This window comes from Ictalurus punctatus, chromosome 17 (assembly GCF_001660625.3).
Source record: "Ictalurus punctatus breed USDA103 chromosome 17, Coco_2.0, whole genome shotgun sequence".
NCBI classification, from domain to species: domain Eukaryota; kingdom Metazoa; phylum Chordata; class Actinopteri; order Siluriformes; family Ictaluridae; genus Ictalurus; species Ictalurus punctatus.
The window spans coordinates 1,729,655-1,754,404 of record NC_030432.2 but is presented as its reverse complement, the minus strand read 5'-3'; the positions used below and the strand labels follow the sequence as shown (position 1 = coordinate 1,754,404).

At 37.1% G+C, this 24,750-nt stretch overlaps 1 protein-coding gene across 2 annotated transcripts in view; it reads right to left on the bottom strand.

The window, feature by feature from the left end:
• Positions 1-345: 345 nt before the first annotated feature.
• Positions 346-24,750, bottom strand: part of lsamp (limbic system associated membrane protein) — a 241,228-nt gene continuing 216,823 nt past the window's right edge. For both annotated transcript variants that reach the window (XM_047161572.2, XM_017491048.3), the window contains 5 exons: positions 21,616-21,741; positions 9,459-9,590; positions 7,405-7,525; positions 5,355-5,503; positions 346-3,429 (listed from right to left, as the gene is read on the bottom strand). In XM_047161572.2, the coding sequence (XP_047017528.2) occupies positions 3,332-3,429; positions 5,355-5,503; positions 7,405-7,525; positions 9,459-9,590; positions 21,616-21,741 (626 nt within the window). In that variant the 3' untranslated portion in view covers positions 346-3,331. The remainder of the gene's footprint in view (positions 3,430-5,354; positions 5,504-7,404; positions 7,526-9,458; positions 9,591-21,615; positions 21,742-24,750) is intronic.

Here is a 24,750-nt window from a genome sequence, read left to right as displayed (position 1 = left end):
TCCACATGACCTCGCTTATAATTTTGTGAATATTTGGTTTGCTGTTTAAAAAAAAGAAAAGAAAGGTATTTGGAAGAAACTTTGAACTGATTATTTACTAATAAATCAAAATTAATTGAGTTAATAATAATAGTAATAGTAATAATAATAATAATAATAATAATAATAATAATAAAAATAGACTCTAAAGGAACAGTTGGACCAAGAAATTATGTTCGAGATCTGTTAGTTTATTTGTTCTTCATATGAAAGAATTCACACCATAAGTCACACACCACCACAAATGAACTAACGAACGAACAAACACAAAAGAAAGAAAAAAGTCACCAGTTTAATCGCATCATGTCAAATTCAAATGACTTTATTTAGCTTCTGAACGTTTCATCGGTACTTTTACAGTACGTACGATTTTTAAGAAATTGATTGCAGTAACCTTGGAACAAAACAAAGCTGTTACAAAATGTTGCTGCGATGTAATGAGGGTGTAAACTTCACAGATACGTATGGGGAAAAAAACAACAACCAAAAAATGTACAGGAAAACATAGTTATGTGGGCGTGAAAGGCTAACACGTGAGGCAGCTGTTTGTTAGCTGGACCTGGTAACTTGTGTAAGTCTGTGCATTCACATAAAACTCAAACATATACACACATTTGCACATCAGCATTCAACAGGTGGGACGCAAAACAGTCACATTTTAGAGTAGGAGGACATATACTGTGGAATTATTCAGGTAAAGCAATCGTTTGAATATTTTGCGGGAGGGAAAAAAATTTAGCCTAAAGGGAATCACTAGCCCTTTATGATTAGCTTCGCCTACTCTAAACTGTGAAGAAGTTCAATCACACACAGTTCTATGGCTGTATCCCAAATGCTAGAATTGTCCAACATAGTTAGTAATAGTAGTAGCTAGCTAATCGCCTGTTAGTTTAGTAACCCATGAGTTAGCGCTCTACCACATAAATGCTTGCAAAAAAAAAAAAAGGGAAACTTAACAAATACGACCTCTAAATACAGATAACATAGCTGTGTAGCTACAGTTAGTTAACGTGGCACCATTTGTAACGAGTTGTTTTGGTTTTGGGGGAGTTTTGCTAACTAGTCATGAATTCTAGCATTTTGGACAGAGACATGTTTGTAGATTTAACAAGGCATCGACCCAGCTCATTGGCTGATGGCGCTGTCAATCACAATTGTGGGCGGGGCTCGCAGTGTAAGCACATCGTAAGTCAAGGAGAAAAATCGAGCATCCTTCGTAACTTTACGAAGATTTTTAAATGAATCTACAAGGTGGACAAATATGATGGAGAACCATGTCGCATTTAAACAAAATGCCAAACGTAGCCTTAACATAAACCTAGCAAGTGAAATTATAAAGAATTTTATAACAAACATTATAATTCATCTTAAATGGCACAATACTGCAGCTTCCTCATTTATTTATTTTTAAAAACTTTTTTTGGCAACAAGCGCATAGCTTTTCTCATTTTTGTACTGGAATCATCGTTAAGTTATATAAAAAAACGAAAAATATGAAGATCAGCGCAAAGGTACAGTTGCTCTAACTTTCACCCGAGAGGTTACAGTAACGCGTTGTTTTTTTCCCCCGATATTTAAAATCTTTTTGTCTCCTAATCGATTTTACTTACAGGGTGCACCGAGATGCAACACTACAAGTTAATCCTCGACAAATCCACTAGCCTATTAAGAAACATGGACATAATATATTCATTTTTTTTTAATAATATATTTATATATATATATATATAATTATATATAAGGACAATGGATTCAAGTACATATATACAACGTTAATTGAAATCTTGAATGAAAAAAAAAAAGAAAAAACAGCTTTGTGAGCTTCCATTTGAAAAATTCATAAAAGAAATGAGAATTATTTTAATAATAATAATAATATTAATAATAATAATAATAATAATAATAATAAGAAGAAGAAGAAGCAGAGCATTCATTGGTGTCGTACATTTCAGTCCAAAAAAAAAAGTCTCACACAGATTAGCAGTATGGTACGTTTTCCACAAATGGACACAGTAAAGTGATGGAACATTTTTTCCCCCCGCAGAAACACGGTTAATATGGTTTAATGAGATTTCATTAAAGTGACGCCCAACATGTCAGAACAGAACTTGTTTTACATGTGGAGTAAAACAACAACAACAAAAATAAAATAAAAATAATAACAACGATCATCTCTCGGCACACACCCTCAGTTTTTGATTCTGTTGTTCAAGTAGTGCAACAAGAGATTCCCTTTTAATTAAAACTCTCACCTGTGGGAATTCTAGCAAGAGCCATTTCATATGAAAACATACCTCAGACCCTTGGCTTGCTAAGCGCTAATATTGACCGTTTCATTTATAACATTTCATTTTTCACAGTCACCACACAGGGATTTGTGAATTGTGAGGTCATAGTGTGGAGGATGTGTTGCTCTCACAAACCAAATTTGTTCATTCATTTTAAATTCAACCGCTTCAATTACACAGCAGCTATCTACGCTCCCTCACTAACTTTGAGTTTGCTAACAGGAAGTGAGGTCTCACTATGTTTTTATTTCAGAGCTTTTCACAGGCCTGCTGTATACAAAGATTCCTGACTAGTTTGTTAGATTTTTCACTGTTAGCTTACAGTTTACCTTTTAGCACTTTTAGAGTCAGGCATTACGTATATATATATCTGCTAGCTGGTAAGCCCAAACTGAATGAGGTGCTAATAAAGTCCAGGAGACATTCCGAGTGCTTCTTATAGTATTTTGCAAAGATTCAAAAGGTTCCAAAAAAGTTACTGACTGGCTACTTTCCAGACAATGATGCTAAGTGTTAGTTGCTAAGTCTAACGCTAGACATTCATGGTACACATTCGACACAGACTAGAATCAATTTATCCAGAAATTCCCTTCAGTATGTGTTACTTTTTCAACGAATTGGTTGATTTCGTTGCCGTTAGCGTTATATAGCTCTCGCTAGATTTTGCGAATGTAACAAAACAAGCCAAAGTAAAAAAAAAAACAAAAAAAAAACAAGTAAATAATAACAATTTATCATAGAAAGAGCATCTTGCTGCTTCTTTTCAGGTCTGGTAATCCATTCTCATTTTGAAAATTTCAACACTAAAGCACACGACTAGCCCGTTCTGTTCAACTTTTGTAATCGGAAGTGTACCTAGATTTGCGTGCAAGGAGGCACGGTTTATACTGAATGGAAATGCAAACAGTCTGACGGAGAGAGGAGAAGGCGGGAGTTAGAGTGAGAGGAGGAATGAAGAAGAGCGGGATAAGGAGCGTTGTGGTGAAGGAGTGCAGCGCTAAGCATTAACACTTGAGTAGAGGCAGGAGGAGGGGCAGAAGGAGAAGCCACAATGACTGACACACAGAGGCAGAGCCATTGATGTCCCGCCCGGTTCCAGGTCCTTGAACAGAGAGAGAGAGAGAGAGAGAGAGAGAGAGAGAGAGAGAGAGAGAGAGAGAGAGAGAGAGAAGAAAATAAACAAGTGTGTGCGAGATGCTGAATAACTAAATGATGCAAATTCTAATGAAATTTATATAATAAACAGACAACTCCAAAATCATTGGCACCCTTCAAGATTATTGTAAAAAAAAATTACAACTAAGATTACAAGTAAACTCTTTACGTTTCATATACATATACTATATATATATGTTATATATTTAAATAATTCCTGTAGAAATGATAAGCCATTGACAGGCCATTCATTGGTGCAGTGTGCCATCTGCTGGCAAAAGTGAGGAACGCATTCTAAGAACTTGGCAATAATAATAATAAATAGTGTGCCTTTCTGAAACCTGAGGATGCTTTACAAACTTTAAACCTAGTTAATAATGACAAAACTATGTAAACTATCTGGTGGCCACATCTGGTGGCCACAATGTGAATTGCATCCTGGAAAATTTCTCCAAATGTTTGTTTGATTATTTGATATTAAGATAAATAAAATGAATTATCCTCTGATTAGGTTGGCATGTGTAAACAGCCTGCCTCATTTGAAAACTGTAAGTGAGGTTTGTACTGTTTCATAGCTCTTTAATAAGATGATTCGCCTGTGGTTGTTATGAAATAAAGGTTTGTGAGCTGTTGTTATCATAAGCACATTAGGGTGACTTTGCTTTATGAGTTTCCCCCAGGTAAGACTGTTTGACAAACAATTAGTCAGATTTTATTCTGAAAAGTTGTAAACAAGACCATGCCACAACTGAAATTCTGGAATTTGATTAACTAGATATATTCCTAGTATAAAATAGCCACTATGGGCTAAGCACATTAATTAGTGGGATTAGTCTTTGTATGATAAACAAATTTATTAGAGGGATTAGCATCTGCATCCTAAGTACAACTATAGTAGGGTTAGTTCCTTAATGATACGCAAATGTTCTGCATGCTAAACACATTTTCTAATGGGATTAGTTTCACTATGATAAGCAAACTTTTCTAGTGGGTTTCAAATCATTTTATGCTAAAAAAAATAAAAATAAAAGATTACCAGCAGGATTAATATCTGCATGCTAAAAATTGTCTAGTGGGATTAGTCCATATATCATAAGGACATTTACTACTGGGACTATTTTTCTATGCTGAACAAATGTATCAGTGGCATTAGTTCTTCTAAGTTAGGCAATCTACCCTCTATGTTCTGCAACATACTGGTGGGATTAGTAGGTTTAGACTCTGCATGATAAACACATTTCCTAGGGGGATTAGTCTTTCTATGCTAAGTATATTTACTAGTAGGATTTGTCTCTCAATGATGAGCAAATTTACTAGTGGGTTAAATTCTGTATGCTAAAAAGATCACCAGTGGGATTATTCTTTGCATGCTAAACAAATTCTCTAGTGGGATTAGTGTCTCTATGTCAAAAATAATCTAGTGGAATAAGGAAATGTACTAGTGCGATTAGTTTTTGTATGTTAATCAAGTGTATTAGTGGCATTAGTTCTTCTATGCCTATCATTTTCTTCTAGTGGGGTTTGTCCCTTCAGGTGAGGCAGTTGATTAATGGGATTAGTAGGACAAGTCTCTGCATTATAATCAAATTCCCTAGGGGATTAGTCTTTGCATGTCAAGTAAATTTACTAGTCCCTATATGCTAAGTAGCTGCACTGTAATTGGTATCTACATGCTAAGCACATTTACTAAGTGGGATTACTCTTTGCATGCTAAGTATTTTAGAGGATTAGTCTCTGCATGCTATCCAAATTTACTGCAGTTTTTAAAATACTAATTATTTATATTTTATTAACAGCCATTAACCAAAACCCAGCCTAATCATTACCTAATGTACGTGTGACAATGTGTTTTTTTTTTTAGTGTGTACTCACTGTAGAGAAACACACTAGCATTGTGTATGCCCAGCCGGTTGGTGGCCACGCAGGTGTAGTTTCCGTAATCGTCCTCTGTGACGTTGGCCACAATGAGCTCAGTGCGAGAGCCGATGATGTGGATACTAATCCCCTGCATGTTCGACAGCCTAGAGAGAGGGAGAGAAAGAAAGAGAGAGAGAGAAATCTATAATTAAGTGAACCTGTACTACGCTGCACAGAACAACTTTAGAAGATATAAACATGTCAATAATAGACAGGGAAATGCATGTAATCAAACTGTTTACAGGCTGAAACATTAGCATGTGAGCAGGACTAATGCACTAGAGAACATTTTACAATATTTTATAGTAAATAGAAGCACACGCTCAGTGAATTCAGGTTCAAACAGTTCCTCTATGTTGTGTTCACTAGCAGGGGTATTTGCTCATTGGTCATTGTATTTATTAGTATATAAAGTATCTGTACAGTAAGTGTGGCTAATCCACCAGAAACTCAGTGTCTTTTTTTTTTTTTTAACGCTTCATTATTAGGGATTAGCCCCTGCATGCAAATCCCTAGTGGGTTTAGGCCCTTATGCTAATGAAATGTAGTACTGCGATTCATCAATGCATTCTTGATTAGTCCCTCTATGCCAAGCAAACTACTGGGATTAGACCTTCTGGGGAAAAAAGAAATGTACTAGTCTGTAAGTAATTTTAAAGTGGGATTAGTCTCTGTATGTTTATTAAATTTATTCAAGGCATTAATTTCTGTATGCTCAGCAAATTTTCTATTGGGTTTAGTCTATATACAACCAGCAATTGCTAGTGGGATTAGTCTCCACAAGTTAAACAGATGTATTAGAGGGATTAGTCTGCATGATTAACACATGTAATTATGTTAAATTTAAATTAATTATGAATTAAAATGGATTAATCTTTGCATGCTAAGCAATTTTACTAGTGGGATTAGTCCCTCTATGATGATGATAAACATTTTGTAGTCTAATTAGTCTCTGCCTTCTAAACTAATTTGGTAATGCGTTTAGAACCCTATGCTAGCAAAGTTACTAAGTAGAATTCCTGTTTGAATGCTAAGCAGTTTTACCAGTGGGATTAGTCTCTGCATGCTAAGAACATTTACTAAGTGAAGTAATTCCTAATTAAGTAGTGGGATTCATTTTTATATGCTAAGAAAATGTACTAGAATGTTTAGTTTCGATATGCTAAGCAACCTTAGTAGTGGGATTTACTTTAACTAGTGGGATTGGCCTCTGCATCCCATACACATTTACTAGTGAGATTATTATTATTATTATTATTATTATTATTATTATTATTACGTATATATTTTTCATTACATGTTAAGCAAATTCAATAGTGCCATTAGTTTCCGTATACTTAGCAAATGTACTAGTGGGATTAGTTTCTACATGCTAAGCAAACTTACTAGTGTGATTAGTTTTGTATTCTTACCAAATTTAATAGCAATTTTGTTAGTGGGATTAGTCTCTGCAAGAGAAATAATTGTATTAGGGGGATTAGTCTATGCATGATAAGCACATGTAATTATTGTGTTACGTTTTAAGTCATTATTTGCATAGTCTTTGCATGCTAGGCAATTTTACTAGTGGGATTAGTCCCTCTATGATAAGCAAATTTAGTAGTCTAATTAGTGTCTGCATTTAAATTAATTTGCTAATGGGTTTAGAACCTTATGCTAAGCAATGTTACTAGTAGGATTCCTGTTTGAATGCTAAGCAAATGTACTAGCAGAATTCTCTCTCAAGAAGTGGAGTGTCACGCCCAGGGACAAGCACCCACACAAACAGAAACAAGAGGGAGAGAAAACACTGGAAACACTGGGAAGGGGAAAAATGGGGGGTTAAAAAAAAAAAAAAAACACCCAGAGGCTCCGGCCCGGACTTGGACCATGACACGCACTGCTAAGTGTATTAACTAGCAGTCTTGCTCTCAGTGTTATTTAATAGTAGTATCAGTTACTCTCCGGTAAGCAACAGTCACTCTATGCCAAGCGTAATAGGTGTATATGCTAGCAGAGATTGTACCTCTTGTCGTCTCGGTACCACTCGAACTCTGGTTTGGGCACTGCTGTGGCGTCACACTGCAGAACTCCGGGACGTCCCACCTGTGTCTCCGAGCTCTTAGCCCCTTTAATAAAAGGTGGATCTATACGAGAGAGAGTTCCAGCATAAACAAAACCTTCATCTTCTACACAATAGAAAACAAAAGGCTAAATTTCCCAAGGATAAAAGAAGATGAATAGCTGAGGAGAGCGACACACTGCAGCCATCGCTGTAAAATATATTACACTGAGTCACAGCCCGAGATAAACACACAGCGGCTCTAGCGCGGTTATAGATTATGATCCTCGTATTATATTACGTTATTTATCCTCCTCGGTGCTGAGACTGGAAACTTTCCCGATAAACACATCGCTGCTGCATATTAAACAGTGTAATATATTCAGCGTGTGTGTGTGTGTGTGTGTGTGTGTGTGTGTTTGGGTTCAGACTGTATACACAGGCTCATCAGGGTCCTGGTTGTGTTGCCTCTCAGTATGACCCATTGTGGGTCAAAATGCTGAAAGGATTCCCAGCACTACTAAATTCAGTTTAATGACATTTTTTAAATAAAGCAATTCTAACAGCACACGTGGTCACAAAGCGGCTTTTCAAGAGATCTGGACGAGAAGTGAAATTTAAGGCTTAATTGTCTTACATTTTTTTGTCCTTTAATATGTTATCGTTTCTACAGTTAACAGATTAGAAACTATTGATATGAAGTTTTCTGCAATTTATTTAACATCGATAGAAGGAGTTTGATTGTACTGTATGATTATACGTTTATGATAAATCCGTTATTGCAATTCAGTTTGATTTGTTGCAAACGAATCAGTTGATTTAATATATTATAAATAGCAACAAAAAAATAAATTGAACAATATGCTAAAAAAAAACAAAAACAAAAAAAACCCTGGTCTGTGGTGTTGCAAATCCCTTCCTTCATGAACAGCAGGTAGGATTGATTGGCAAGGACAGGCTTTCAGGCGTGTTTTGTTATATGCCACTTGGGTGCAAAGAAAAGTCGTGAGGAATGAGACGCACTCGGAAGCAGGGCTAAAGAGACGGTGCTGGAGGGGGTGCCGAAATAAACACGAGTTGACCCGTGCAGACAAAAAGGTCAGTTTTCGATATCAGCCCTGACGTTTGAGGCAAATATCAGCAGGAACGAGACGAAATAAGACTGCTGCACGAGTCGAAAGCTTTTTTATGCTTCTGATAACTTTTTTAAAATGTGCTGATTGCTAATTTATGTCTGAGGCATGGAGATAATGATATTGCCACAGGCAAAATATGAAAAGAATAAATAAAAATCAATCAATGACAAAGCATTTCTGTATTGGTCTGTAATAAACTATTCAATCTCAAAATTCACTTGCATGAGACATTAGCATATTACCAGGCCACAGAGTATTGTTATATATTCATTGTAATGTACTAACACACCATTAAGGGCATATTTATATATTTATTTATTTGTGGTGGATTTGTATCGTCACGGTGGATCTCTATTCTATATAAGCTTATAATTAGGATATAATATTGTTTTTGTTGTAGAGATTTAAAACGGTGGATGGTATGGTCTCTCGGACTGAGGAAATAAGAGTTCTCTCAGCTGAAAATACAACTTGGCTGTTTAAACACAATTAGTTTTGTAGCAAAGGTCAAGCTAGCTAGCTAGCTAGCTAACTAATGCTCATTGCATCTACGGTTAGCATTGATAAAATTCGAAAGAAATAATAAAGGTGAATATATGAACTGTCATAGCTATGTTTTATGTGTTCTTTGCTAATACCAGATGCTAGCAAGTGACTATGAAGGCTATGAGTAGACAGATATTACTAATTTAAGGGCACTAAACTCTGAATATTTGTCAACTAAAATGCTAGCCAATAAAAACAGGAATTAAAATAAAATAAAAAAACACCCCTTCAAATGTCAATATAAAAATCTCCAGTTAATAATAATCTGTCAACTAAAGTGAAGTAGTTATCATGACAGAAAATTGTCCTTTTTCATCTTTGGACTCAGATACTTACAGTTGACGACCACGTTGACGTACTTGACGTCGGGTGTAGCGACGTCGTTGTTAGCCTTACACTCGTAGCGGCCGGCCTGAGTGCGCATGATGCCGGAAATTTCCAAATACTCACCCACGTCCAGGGTCTCAGCTGTTGAGACATAAAACAGAAACAAAATTAGCACCAGTGTCATCATTATCATCGTCGTCATCCTCATCAACAGTGGTATAGAGATACAGATAATGGTATAAGGTATTGGTCTGACATCATATGCTAATTTACCCATAGTTGTAAAAAAAAAATTATAAAAAATGCTCTTATACCAACATCAATACTAGGTGATACAATGTGACATATGCTATGACAAATGACACGAAGTGACATTGATCTGGACATATTTCACGATTAATGACTAAAGTAAAGCAGACTGTAAGCTGTGCTCTCTGAAAAAATCTACAGGGTGAACCAGGACATCATCCTTCAATACAACTGACATCTTCAACTCAGAACAATAAGTTCACTGGTAGCAGCACACAGCAAAAACAAACACTGTGGTAAACACAAGGGTTAGGGCTAGGCGAGAAAAAACATCTACAGACAACACTAATGAGTGAAAATAAGCGTCAAAAAAAGTATCAATGAATCACTAGTAATTAATGAGTTTATTGTTGTTGATATTCAAAATGTTGGATGATATTCTCAGTCAGACTGAGGAAACTGCTCACAAAAGTTCTCAGCTGAAATGAGCTAAAAAACTACCAACTAGGTTTTTAGTTAGCTTTGTAGAGAAAAAAAATCCATGCTAATCAGCTACAGTGGGGGAAATAAGTATTGAACGTAGTTAGCTATTGTTAGCTAGCTAACTATTCTATTCAATTCAATTCTATTTGTATAGCGCTTTTTACAATAGACATTGTCTCAAAGCAGCTTTACAGAAATATCAACATGGTATACAGATATTAAAGTTGCGAATTTATCCCAACTGAGCAAGCCACTGAGTGGCGACGGTGGCGAGGAAAAACTCCCTAAGATGTTTTAAGAGGAAGAAACCTTGAGAGGAACCCGACTCAGAAGGGAACCCATCCTCATCTGGGTAACAACAGTTAGTGTGAAAAAGTTCATTATGGATTTATATGAAGTCTGTATGGCGTTAGGAACAGTGTAGGAACTACACTTAGGAACTAGTGTTCACTAAGGTCCCAGTTAGCATTAGGGATCATTTCCATCAGGACTAATGAATGTAAAAGTAAATAATAACATTGACGAGACCGTTAATAGTCATAGATAGCATTTTTGATGCTCATTCATACAGTATTTTTGCTCATAGTCTGACAAGATGACGTTCAGTCAGCTAACATAGTGCTAATCGAGTTATTAACGAGCGAAGGAGTTTGCAGCTTCTGTTTGAAGCCACACTAGACTTTTGCAGCTAGCACCACTGTATTAACTAATACACTGACACAAATAAAACATTTTATCGTGAAGCTAACTTTTGATGAGCGCGGGTTCTAAAATGTTTTGGTGGAAGGAGGTGAAAGAGCAGGTACAAGCTGATAATTAGGCTTCTATAACATGCTTGTGAAAAAATTTAACGAGAGACATGATCGACCCTGAAACATCTCGTATCCATTTTGAAAGTGTGTGTGCGCGCGAGTGTGTGTAAGACGCCCTGGCAAATCTGAAAGAATCTTCTCCTGCCCTCGCTAGTCTGTGTGTAGGTGTGTGACTGCTTGTCTTAATTAGCATGCCTCATTATGGAGCCCTCATATCATCTAACTCACCAAAGGCATTGTGGGTAAGCGGAGGTGAACGCTGACTAGAGAGGTGAGTGATTATGGAGGAGAAAAGTGTCATTTTCAGACGATATAATGAGTATTAAGTAACAACAACAAAAAAAAAAAAAGCAAGGGAGTTTAATTGTACATTTTTACATTTAAAACAATTGACCTACTGAATTTAAATGATTTAAAAATATTTTTCTTTAGGAATAGGATTAGGGAATTGATACTTTAATATTATGCTTAAATCTATTGAAAATGTAGACTCCACAAGACCTCTGAAGGTGTGTTGTTATATCTGGTATCAAGATATTAGCAGCAGATCCTTTAAGTCGTGAGGTAGAGCCTCCATGGATCGGACTTGTTTGTCCAGCACATCCCACAGACGCTCGATCTGAGATCTGGGGAATTTAGAGGCCGAGTCAACAACTTGAACTCTTTTTGTCATGTTCCTCAAACCATTCCTGAACAATTTTTGCCATGCACATCAGTGAGCTTTGTTTGCCCATGACACTGTCGCCTTCCTTGGAGCACTTTTGGTAGGTACTAACCACTGCATAATGGGAACACCTCACAAGTCCTGCCGTTTTGGAGATGCTCTGACCCTCATCACAATTTTGCCCTCGTCAAAGTCACTCAGATCCTTACGCTTGCCCATTTTGAACTGACTGTTCACCTGCTGCCTAATACATCCCACCGTATCCCACCCTACCCTATAATGTTGTTCACGTCACCCATCAGTGGTTTTAATCTTTAATCTAGCTGTTTGGTGTATGGAAATAACGTAATGGCACTTGAGAGAGTCATCGTATTTTTTTGAACCGTGAGGAATATTTTGTACTGACACCGACAGAGGATGCGACGCGTTGGCAGGAATAAAAATGCCGAAGTGTGAATCAGTGGACCAGTCAGGAAATTAACGTATTTTTTTTTCCATTTCATGTGCTGATGTAGTAAATTGGATGCACAGTCTAAACAATACAAAACCGGGTTCATGAAATCGTAATGGATGTGCAGTTTTTATAATGTTATTTTGAGTATTTCGAGTAAACTGAATCCGTTCATCCGAATTATTAATTCATATTTTTTTAAACCTCTTTCTAATAATAAATGGATGAAAAACTGGCTCATTCTGGATTCTGATTGGTCAGAAGGTGCTGATTCATTTTCTAAAACAGCAGCTCTGACAGTATTGCAGGTGCAAATCACAGGATTATATTAATACGCTCGTTCTAAGACGGTATAGTTTCTATAGTAACAGCTCATTCACAGGGACTTGCATGTCGGATTATCCACATAAACTTTCTTAAAACTTGTAACTGACACTGGAAGGAGTCTCCAGTTTCAGCACTTTGTAACATTCAGAGGTAAAACCATAACGTGAAGATTTCCGACACGGAAACATTTTCAGGACAGAGGTGTTTCTCGGTAACATGACATGCTGCGTCCCCCCCCCCCACTATCAGAATCTATTTCCATCAATCTTAAAATGTTAATCTCTTAAAATTGAGATGTAAATCACATCCCAAAACAACAGAATTTTATATATCCATTATTATTCTGATTTTTATTACTCCATTAAGCATTGCTCCTCTCAATCCAACATGGCTGACGGCGACAGCATTTAAACTTTTTACACAAAAATGTCTAAACTAGTAAAGAAATGACAGTTTATAACGAATCTCATCATCATCATTATAGAAATTCTGACCTAAACCACATGATTAAGTTATGTTGAGTTGTTAATTCCAACATAATTGTGAGTCAGTGACATTTCCCCTTTGTGGAAATGCTTTAAGCTCATTTTACTACTACACTCATTTCTTTGCGTCAGCGTGAACATCCTCGCGAGATTTCATAACGTAACTGGATCCTGTTAATACTACGTGAATTGTTCATATTCACACTACATCACTGAAACAAGTGATTAGAAACTTGTTTAAGTTAAATTTAGTGTAAGCTATGAAGTCATGTTTTCATGAGAGACTTTGAGAAATATTTTTTACGTAAACTCTATGTAACATGTTCTTTCAAATCTGAACGACCGCATAATTCTGCGTCCGCATAATTATGATTTTTTATTTTTTTATATGCATTATGAAAAATGAGAGACAGAGAGACAGACAGCATGGAATGGAATGAAACAAAAGAACATGCAGACTATTTTTCTTTTATTATTATCCCACACATGAAGACAATGACTTTGGTAATCCTCTCTCTCTCTCTCTCTCTCTCTCTCTCTCTGTCTCTCTCACTCTCTGTGTGATTGTAGCTGCTCTGAATCACATCTCATATTCGTTTAACATCATGCTAATGCAGAGCGGGTGTGCCATCGCTGTATGTGTATGTGTGTGTGTGTGTGTGTGTGTGTGTGTGTGTGTGTGTGTGTGTGTGTGTGTGTGTGTGTGCAGAGCGAAGTGAGAAACGAGGGCTAATGTGGCGGAGCCATGAGGGAGAAAATGGAGTGCCAAATTCATTTTCTTTTCAATCTCAGTAATCACCTCATATTGTCACGTACAGGAGAAAAGAAACTGCAAAGAAGAAAAGAATATGTGACAATCCACACACACACACACACACACACACACACACACACCCAGTGAGCTCTCCCATTGACTTGTATATTACTGAAACAATGAATCATACTTATTTTTGCATCATGGGGAACAACTAAATCTCAGAACTCATCGATTGGTCCTCATAAAGGGCTAAACCCCCCCCCCCCCAGACACACAGACACACACACACACACTACATTCCACCCACTCTTCAGCCTCAGGGTTGATCTGCAGATATGCATTTTTTTTTTTATACATGCATGAATTATAGAAAGTCTGCCAGCCTTGTCCTTCGCCACCTCCTTTCAGCTCCAACAGCCTTCGTCTCCACTCATTAACATCCCTGTGAGCGACTGAGGTCAAAAAGTTAGTGCGTGTGTGGATCGGGATTGTGTGTTTAATCATCAACTTTTTCGTTGCTAAGCTCTTTATTGATATAAAGAGCTTAGCAACGAGAAAGTTGATGGCATCAAACAAGATATTTCACTCAATAAAATATTGATATTCGTCGGATAGTTAAGGGTCCTTAGTGACTTCCAGGGCTTTGGGGAACGTTCTGGTGTAGGGTTCTATCCACAGAAAACGAAACCTATCTTGAACATTTTAGCACTCTTTTAAAAAAAATTTTTAATAACAATATTGACTGTTAGTTCAATTCCTCTGAGTTTGATTAGTTAACTGTAGGTCTTTCTTTATAACCTTTTATAATGTTTTATAAAGTTTTTTTTTTATATAAACATTACATATCCGTGAGTGGCAAAAGTATTGTATTTAGATCGGCGTGCACAAAGATCTAAGGCAGTCTGAAGATTTCTGTGGTGTAGGAACACCTTACACGAATGCAGATGGTGATAAGTTTGTGTCGCGTGTTTGTGACTAATGCATCACTGTGACACAAACACATTCATAAATTACCACAAAGGAGCTTACAGCAGCGCAACGTAACAACACATCCTGATAGGTGTGTGTGTGTGTGTGTGTGATTTAAACACACATTCATCACTTCAGTGGAAAAAGCTCAGAGAGGACGCGTCACGCGTCACTTTCCAGCTTCCTGTGAGCCTACAGTCAACAACAACAACTAAAAAAACACTAGTGAGAAAACGAATTGAAACAATTCTGTTACATGCTTTTGATCCACAGCGTGTATGATGTTTCTGTACACACACTTCAGCTGTATGTGTATGTAATTTGAGACAGCTGGCAACATGAACAACCGGTGGTAGTGTATGTGTGTGTGGGGCGCGTGTTTGAACGATTATGGCGGCGGTTTCAAATGAGAGGTCACGATCTGCAAAAAGCCCCAGAAGAAATGTGTGGGATGAAACACAAACACACACATTTGCCAATAAGTGCCATTGTTCTCACCAGCACAAGCAGCTTTAGCTTATTTAAGAAAAATGGTTCATGAGGGAGTTAAAAAGCGTTTCGAGAATCATCAAGAGAACAAAAAACCGAAGCAGCAGCCATGTTTTATTCACGGGCTTCATTTTTTAACAGTCACATCGCAATCATCTCTTTAGTTTTGTCTAAGTGGATACTTAGACAAAATACTTGGGGGGGGGGGGGGGGGGGGGGTGTTTAACGAAGCCACGCAACCTCGAAACTGCCGTTTTAGTTACTTTTGTCTTCTTTTAATCCCGTGTGGCTAGGCATTTTAGAAATAAATTCAGTTTTTCTTTTAGTGCGCTTCACACAAAAGCCTCACTCCTTTCTCACACACTTCCACCTCGAAACCTACAGTTATGAATAAGCAGCAGAAAGAATCGAAGGTATTTGCTCAAGTCATTAAACAGAAAGAGATGTCGAAGCTCGCGTTCGAGCCAAGCTAGTTAACAATTTGTGTGTTTTCATGTGTGTTTGATTGAAATATCACAGGGGGTTAGAAGCGGGCACGATCCAGCATTGCGTGGAAATTACATGATGGCGTGAGGCACGGCACATATTTAAAGCCTTATCGGGACTGGATTAGTTTCATTTAGTTGGATTTAGTTTTAAAAACTACAGTGGTGCTTGAAAGTTTGTGAACCCTTTAGAATCTTCTACATATCTGCATAAATATGACCTAAAACAAAATCGAGTCCTAAAAGTAGATAAAGAGAACCCAGTTAAACAAATGAGACAAAAAAATATATTATACTTGGTTTACATTTACTTATTGGGGAAAATAATCCAACATTACATATCCGTGAATGGCAAAAGTATTGTGTGAAACTCTGATGTTGTAGGTCATATTTACGCAAAGATACAGAACATTCGAAAGGGCTCTACGGAGTTATCTGGTAAGATTACAGCACATTTTACGTTATATGAAATGAGCAGTAGAAATAAAATCATGTCCCATATGAATTGACATGTTGGTAGAAGTTGCGTTATATCCTGCGAGAAATGAGAGAGACAATATAGACAACGTGTCTGTGAAGCAATGCTGATGCTTCCGGGTGTTTTTATGCAAGTTATTGCGTACCTATTAACCAAATTATAACAGCTAGCTGCTGTGTCCTGAAGTCAGCTGTGCTGGTAGTCCGTGTTCCTAACCTCTGCCCTCTTCTTCTCTCAGATAAAGGCCTTAAAACAGCCCTGAGGTCCCTTTGATGTTTTTTTTTTTTTTTTGTATTTACTCCTGAGCTGCAGAGGAATACGGCCGACTTTACACACAATCCTGACTACACTGCGCTCCGAATCCCAACCTACAGCACTTCAGCTATGAGGAGAGGATTTAACAGCTGCTCAACAATATAACAGTGTTTGATTACTGAGTGTGAGGTAAAGCAGGTGTTACGGGTTGTAGTCTTGCAGGTGCTAGTGAACTAAAACGTGCACTAGTCAATTATATGTTTATCCTTGTCTTGTTCAATTTCATTCTGTAAAACAAACAAACAAACAAACAAAACCCCCCACAAAAAACAGTGAGGCAGAAAGAAACCAAACGTACCAATTCTATAGTCAACCACACGTTGTGTAAGACTCCACTTCAGGACTCCGAGACTTTCCCTCAGGTTAGAAGGAATTTTTTCTTACCCAAATTTTTGTTGCTAAATAAACGCTTTGTGTTGTGGAACGAATTGCGTCATGACCAACACTCTGCGAAAGACCGCATTCAGAGCCGAGGGTCATCAATCCTACTCAGCAGGTTTAGAGTGGCACATGCTAGCTCTAAGGATTTTGCAGTCTCATTTTTTCAAAATGAATGCAGATTTGGGCCCGGTGACGTCATCACAACGCACATTCAGTCAAAGCCCGCTTCGATTCACATGCGTCGAACCCGAGTACGGCTGATTTTAAGGTCTAATTTACCAACAAACATCACTGCGAAACAATTTCGCACGATTGCGATGATTCAAGTAGTTTTCCATAAAAAAAAGGCACAGCAAAATCAAGCATTTTTGGATGCAACAATTAAAAAACAAACAAACAAACAAACAAAAAAAACCCTCGTACTGACAGTCAGATCAAATCTGTTTGACCAGACTTGAACGTGGCGGGAAAAAAAACAACCCTCGCAGACTCTCCTGACATCACATCCTCCATCCAAGAAAGGTAGATCGTGGAAGTATATCAGGAAATCTGATTAGATGGACATGAGCTTCCATGCTGCACACTCTCAGTTCTGGTGTCCTTAAACAGTATAATATGATGCACATTTACTATTTTGCACGTTTATTACACCCCACTATGTTGTGTTTTTAAGAATCCATTTACGTGGAGGATCTGCTGGACGAGTCCCTGTGAATGAGCTGTTGCTATAGAAACCATAAAGCATTAGAAGGAGTGCGTTAATACTGTATAACCGTGATTTGTTGCTGCATTACTGCCACAGCTGCTGTTCTAGAAAATGAATCGACTTTTGACCAATCAGAATCCAGAATTAAACAGCACTGTGGTGTAGCATGTAAATGAAGAACTGGATAGAGGTGCTACTGTTAAAAGCAGGGGCAAATTAAACATGATCTAACAAGGGGAGAATTGAGTGAGCTACATTTTTCGCTGACACACACACTTATTTTTTTATTTTAATTTTTTTTTAGTTTCACGTTCTGCTCAGAGCAAAAGCGTCAACACTAAATCAACAATAAAGTACACAAATATGACACCAGAGACTAAAGGTGTTATTAGTGTGTATGTGTGTGTCACACACTTCCAGGCTTTATTTTACTTGTGTGTGTGTTCTCATTCTGCGGCCCTCTGGAGCCCCGGTGCTTGCTTTCGGCCTTAATTACTCTCGAGTGCCTCTTCTTGCGTCCTAATTAGGGGATGATTAAGAGGCTGACTTCGAAGGCAGCGCAGTCACCTGACCTGCAGATCAGACGCCAGGCTGCAGGCCAAAACACGACCACATTCTCACCAAATCATAATTTTCACACCGAGATACAGACGGCTGCAGATCTTTTCTTATATCAATATTCAGACTTGACTCATATTTTGCAAAAACAAAAAGTATTACATTTCCTGTATTTGCATCAGAAACAGGGGCGGAACTTGCATCCAAGTCTGGTCTCTGATGCCACAGCGTGTCTAATTGCTTCCTTTGAACTGTGCAAGTGCGGATAATGGCGCTATTTAACAGTTAAATGACTCCATTTAACCACTCTACCTCGTCGTTTTCAACTCCTAGGCACAGACAATGAACATCATCGTTACAATTTACTTTTCTCTTACACAGAATACTAATTATGAACACATTTTTACGTTCACCTTGAGACTTTTTGCTCAAAAATGTTCTAATGTCCTGGAATCTGATATCCATTTGGGTCTTCTGATTTTGTAGAGGTCTGGGAAACTCATTATATCCAATAGCATGCATTTAATTTAATCAGGTTACTTAGAAAGCTCTAATTACAGTCCAATCACATTTACATTTGATGTTATCCGTCCCCCCCACCCCACCCCCACCCAGCAGCACACGCCTTGCTTTTGTGCCGATTTAAGTGATACAATTGTTAAAAGGGGGAGGAGCCAATTGATAAGTCCCGCCCTGACATTATGTTTTAGGGAAATATACGTCAACACGTCAAATAATGCGGCACGTTTCAAGGCACTTCACAGGATATTTAAACTAATTAAAGCTAAATTAGAGCTTTTTATGCTTTTTTTTAGGATTATAGTATTAATCGCAAAGTTAACGTCACTTATTCCAAACCTGTACTGCTAGTTTGGCGAACACTCCACAGAGCTTGCTGCTTTGGAAAATTTAGTGACATGTCAGCTTAACATACTAGGCTGGGAAGATGCTGATATGAATCCACAGATACAAAAAGTTTCATCCTAACTGGTTTTCATTAATCATACTAACATTACAGCTACACATTTCCTAAATGTAACTTTATTAAACTGGATTCCATTTTGCTATTTGTTCCCAGTAACATGGAAAGAATTCTATGATGAGAATTTTTATTTATTTATAAGCATTTTGTCTTTGATTGAAATAACTGTATTGGCCACTCAGGTCCAAAGGTGTGTGTATATATATATATATATATATATATATATATATATATATATATATATATATATATATATATATATATATATGTATTTCAACAGTTATCTCAAATACAAGTTTTTATGTTTTTTTGTTTTTGTTTTTTTTAAAGAAATTGCATTTCTTGAACATAAAAGGCCACTAGATCATCCTTGACCTGAGGGCTGTTTGGTGCCTGTAAACTTTCGAAGCACACACAGCTGACTGATTCAAAGTCAAGGCCGCTCGTGACCTTTAGTGGCCCCGCAATAAATAACAAGCCGGATAGCATGGGTCATGTGAACAGTGTTCTCCCACACACACCCACAGCGCATTGATCCACAAAGCCACACAGACACTGTTATTACAACCTTGTAAATAAATTCCATGTTCTTGTGTATTATCACTTGAGTCCGGTGTTATTCTCTTTGTACTAGAGCAATGTGCCAAAAATGACAGTTTTTATTTATTAAAGAACAACTTGTGGTCATTTTTGTCCCTTTAGAGTTAAATTTAATGTTGTTTGACATCTGTGAGACAAGTTAGTTCAAAATAAATAAATGTCATGTTAAAATAAATGTTCATACAGAAAGCTTCACCATATTGACAATTATACGTTTTTCTTTGTTAAATAACATTTAAAAATACACTTTATTGTTGAGTAAAGTTCTCAGTATGTCTAAGTTAAAATTATTTTTGTTAAGCCAGTACTTGGAGTCAAACTTCTACAAAGACAAACCAAACTGCAAAATACTGTCAAGACGTATTAAAAAAAACCTTTTATATATATATATATATATATATATATATATATATATATATATATATATATATATATATATATATATATATATATATACACTACCCATCAAAAGTTTACACACACTCATAATTTTTTTTTCAAAATTTTAGAATAATATGTTATGATTCAAAAAATCAAAAATAAATCTAAATAATTTAGGTATTTTAGTATCTTCAAAATAGACACCTTTTTTCCCTAGAATTTCCAGAAATGTATTCTTGGTGTTTTCTCACCGGATTTCTTGAGAAATTTCCCTGAGCTGCTTTTTAAACAGTATTAAAGGTAGTAAAAGTATTCACACCTACGCCGGACACTTATTGCCTGCTTTTCGGAATATTTCACTCAGAGTCGTCCGTTTAAAAAAATAAATAAAAAAATAAATAAAATTTATTGTAAATAAAATGTTAGTTTTCTAATGACAGAAATGAATATGTGGGCACGATTATATTTTTGTATAACACCGATTGCACACGTTGAATCATACACCTTCAGATAAAAAGATTTTTAAGATCATGAGAAACATTTCAGTCGAGTGTCTGCAAACTTTTGACGGGTAGTGTAAATCGCAGCTCCCTTCAACTGCTGATCGTAGCACGGATAATATAATCTGTCACAGACCTGTAGATCTGTCGCAGCTTATATTCAAACCCTGGGCATTTCACAAACATGCTCGATAGAAGTGAAAATATCAGATGTGAAGTGTTCAAAAAAAAAAAAAAACCCCAGCAAATCAAAAAGACAAAATGTCTGCCAGTCTTCCTGATCTCTCAAGCATGTGCGCAACAGATCTTCTTAACTTCTAAACTCTTCAAAAAGACCTTTTGTTCTTCCGAAACGGCACTATGGAAGATTAATCTGATGCTAAGAGCTGATCTCCGTCTTAGAAACTCTTTGAGATAATTCATTATGGTTGGATCAAATGTGATTTATCTGCTCATTTTGGGAAAAAAAAGAATCTGTCTTTGAGTCTGAGACTAACTTTTTTTTAGTGCTAAAATCTGACCTAAAAGAACAATCGCAACCGAGTGAAAAAAACATGCAAGAATTGGTGCCGTGACCCAAGTGCGAATAGTCCTGCAAGTTAATGTAATTTATTTTTTGGACTGTGAAAATTTGTGGTTCATTCACTTTAGCATAGGTAAGTAGAATAGTGTTTTTAATTATTTATTTATTACTACTTGCCTTTATAATATCATAATTAATAATATATTGCTATATATATATATATATATATATATATATATATATATATATATATATATATAGCTGAATAGAAGTGTAAACAAATACAGTATTATTGATGCACACAAGCATTTCTTTAAACTGTTCCACCTCCAAAATCAGTCTTGAAGATAACCCGAAACAGCCAATGAGGTAACTGTGTGGGCGGAGCTACACGCTGTGACACATGCCTTAAACTATAGATCGAGTGGAAGGAGTCCACATTGTCAATCTTTAATAAATAAAAATCAATCGTTGTGGTATAAGAGAATTAAAACTTCTTGGACATGCTGTTATAGGAAAATAATCAACTTTGGGGTGCTACCAGTGACCTCTGATTGGCTTCTTCACTCACCTGATGGGTTGAGCAGCCTCCAGGTGATGGACGGATCGGGCCGACCATTAGCAAGACAGCTTAGGGTGACGTTACTGCCTTCGTTCACCGTTACGTCCTCTGACACTCTGTAAATTAAGGCTGGAACTGAAAAGGAAACAAAACGTGTGAATGAAATTGAGTGTTTAATTAAATATTATACATATAAATATCAAACACCATATCCCAGGGTCCATGCAATAATGCAGGATTTACTATACTTTTTACATAAAGGCTCAGAAGAAGCTGAAACATTCTCTGCCAGAACAAATCCTCGTGATTCTGACTTGACTGCATTTTATGAACATGGTTGAAATCCCTCTTGGTATCTGCATTGCTAGTATAGTAGCAAGCATGGAAAATAGAGAAACTTCAGCTTGCTGTTAAGCTGCTTCTAAGATCTTACATATTTTCTACCAAGCAGAATTTGAGCAGGACGTTTCTGCACCAGCAGCAAACTCCTTCTCCAATCAGACTCGCTTGACATCTGGTAACAGATGGAATCATCTGCATTATTGAAAATTTAGCACCGATCCTTTGGTTAATATCAGCCACTTCAGCATGTGTCAGCATCATGCACTGGCAAAGTTGAACCCTCTGACTCTTAACCATAGCCAGATATCCTTCCTCCCTGCATTCAAGTAACTACCATCTGGTTTTAACTAAGATGAGCAGATCTTGTCTGTCTTTTTGCTTAGTGTTATTTTGTAAAAAAAAATTCTTGGTTTACAGACCGTGCTCATCTCTTTCTGGTAAAGACTGCCCAGTCCTTCAAAACAAATGAACAGAAGCTTGTAGAAACCTTCACAACATGACTCTCCTTGCACTCGGTTATATCTAGTATCCAGCTAGTACTGATGACAATTCTCAAACTAATGATTCTCAAGCGGTTAAAGCTGTGGTAATCATTTTTCCGCATTCGTATTTAGAGACACTATATGGTCAAAAGTTTGTGGGCACCTGATTATTACTCTCATGTGCTTGTTGAACATCCCATTCCAGATTTTGTCTCCCTTTGCGGTTGGTTATAATAAACTCCACTCTTCTGGGAAGGCTTTCCGCTATATTTTAGAGCGTGGAGTTGGGGATTTGTGGTCATTCAGCTACAAGAGCATTAGTGAGGTCTGGAACTGATGTTGGGTGAGGAGACCTGGGGTGCAGTTGGTGTTCCAGTTCATCTCAAAGGTGTTCAGTGGGGATGAGATAAGGGCTCGGTTCAGGACACTCGAGTTCTTCCACTCCAACCTTAGCATCCAACCATGTCTTCATGGAGTTTGCTTTGTGCACAGGGGCATTGTGATGCTGGAACAAGTTGGGTCTTTTAGTTCCAGTGAAGGGAAGTCTTAATGCTACAGAATGCAAAGGCATTCTATACAATTGTGTGCTTCCGAATTTGTGGTGACAATTTGGGGGAAGAACCACATATGGGTGTGATAGACCACAAGCCTTTGGCTATATAATGTACCCCGTTCTTGTGAGCCAAGTATTTTCTATCTTGATACTTTTGGTGGCCGAAACATGAGACATTCCTTACTCAAGGCGTTCTACAGAGGTTCAAACTTGGTCACATTCCCTTCTTTTTATACGCATCTATGGCATCGACTTCCATAGTTATGCAGATGACACATAGCTGTACATATCTGTTAAACGAGATAGTACCATTCCTCCTAAACACTACAACTCTTCCAGTTTTCACATGTGTATGAATACAGTGAAACCGTATGAAGATAAAATTCTTCTTGTTGGGTGTATTTTGTCACTCGGTCAGCTATCTTTCATCTGAGAAACATTCCTCAAGTTAGACCCATGCATCACTTTTCATAACTCTAAGATGTTGCTACATGCTTGTCTTTCCTTCTGGCTTGATTGTATGTTGTATGCTCAACTGCCAGGAAAAAAAAATATTATGAAAAAATAAACCCGATTACACTGGCATTGTGGGTCTTTTAGGAATTATTTTAAAGTTCTACCGCTGGTGCTTAAAGCATTCAATAGATTGTTGACACTATTGTAATGGATTGGCTCTCTTCATATCCCATGCACAGTTATCAAATATCTACAACAGCATGCTTGATTAATGCACCAGCAAAAAGATATTTTTATTTTTCACCCGTGTGAAGCATTACATCACTGAATACTAAGAGAACCACTGAAGCACAAGTAAAACCTTAGATTTTCTCCATTTTATTCACATTTATTTGATCAGTGACTGTTTTCAGGGAAAGGAATCCAAAGTCAAGAAAGCAGACACAGCCCAAAGAAGTCCGGAAAATGTCTTGTTACCTCAAACCCCAGAGTGAATGGGCAACGTTGTTATGCTACGTGCCTGAAGGGTCTGAAAAACTCTGGAGGATTTTCAGTAAACTTCACATTCCCGTGTGACGTCGAGACTCACTCCGGCACATCCAAAAAATGCTGAAAACTTGATATACACAGGCCAGTGCAGTGAGAAATACACTGATTTGTGCTTTGTAGGCACCATGTCTCATCAAAGGACAACCGTTCCTCAGGTTCCTCAACGAGACCTTTAAAGGACAAGACTGGTTTTATTCTGTTGATGAGATGGTTATTTGCCTTTGCTGTGCATGAATCCAGTTTATTCACAAGCAATTTCCTTCCAGAATTCACTTTTTTTTAGCAACTGCAAATCTGATTTGTGGTCGAAAGAGGCAAGAAGTCTCATTTTTAACAGATAAACATTAGAATTGTGGTTAAATGGGTGATTACACAATGCTTTCTGTAGCGCAGCACTATCGCAAAAGCCAGGCATGGCCAATTCAATTCATTTTACTTGTATAGCACTTTTGACAATAGTCGTTGTTACAACACAAAACAGCTTTACAGAAATCTGGATATACGTAGCTTTAGATCCCAAATGAGCAAGACAGGGGTGACAGTAGTGAGGAAAAATCCCTGAAATGGGATTGAGAAGAAACCTTGAGAGGTACTAGACTCAAGATTTGGACATAAACTATTTCTGGGAAATTCCTAAAGTATCCATGTTATTAATAGTACATTATGATGTATGTTTAAAATATACTGGCATAACCATTTATAAACCAAAAAAAAGGGGGGGATTATCATCATACAAATGATAATGCTTACATCCTTACACAC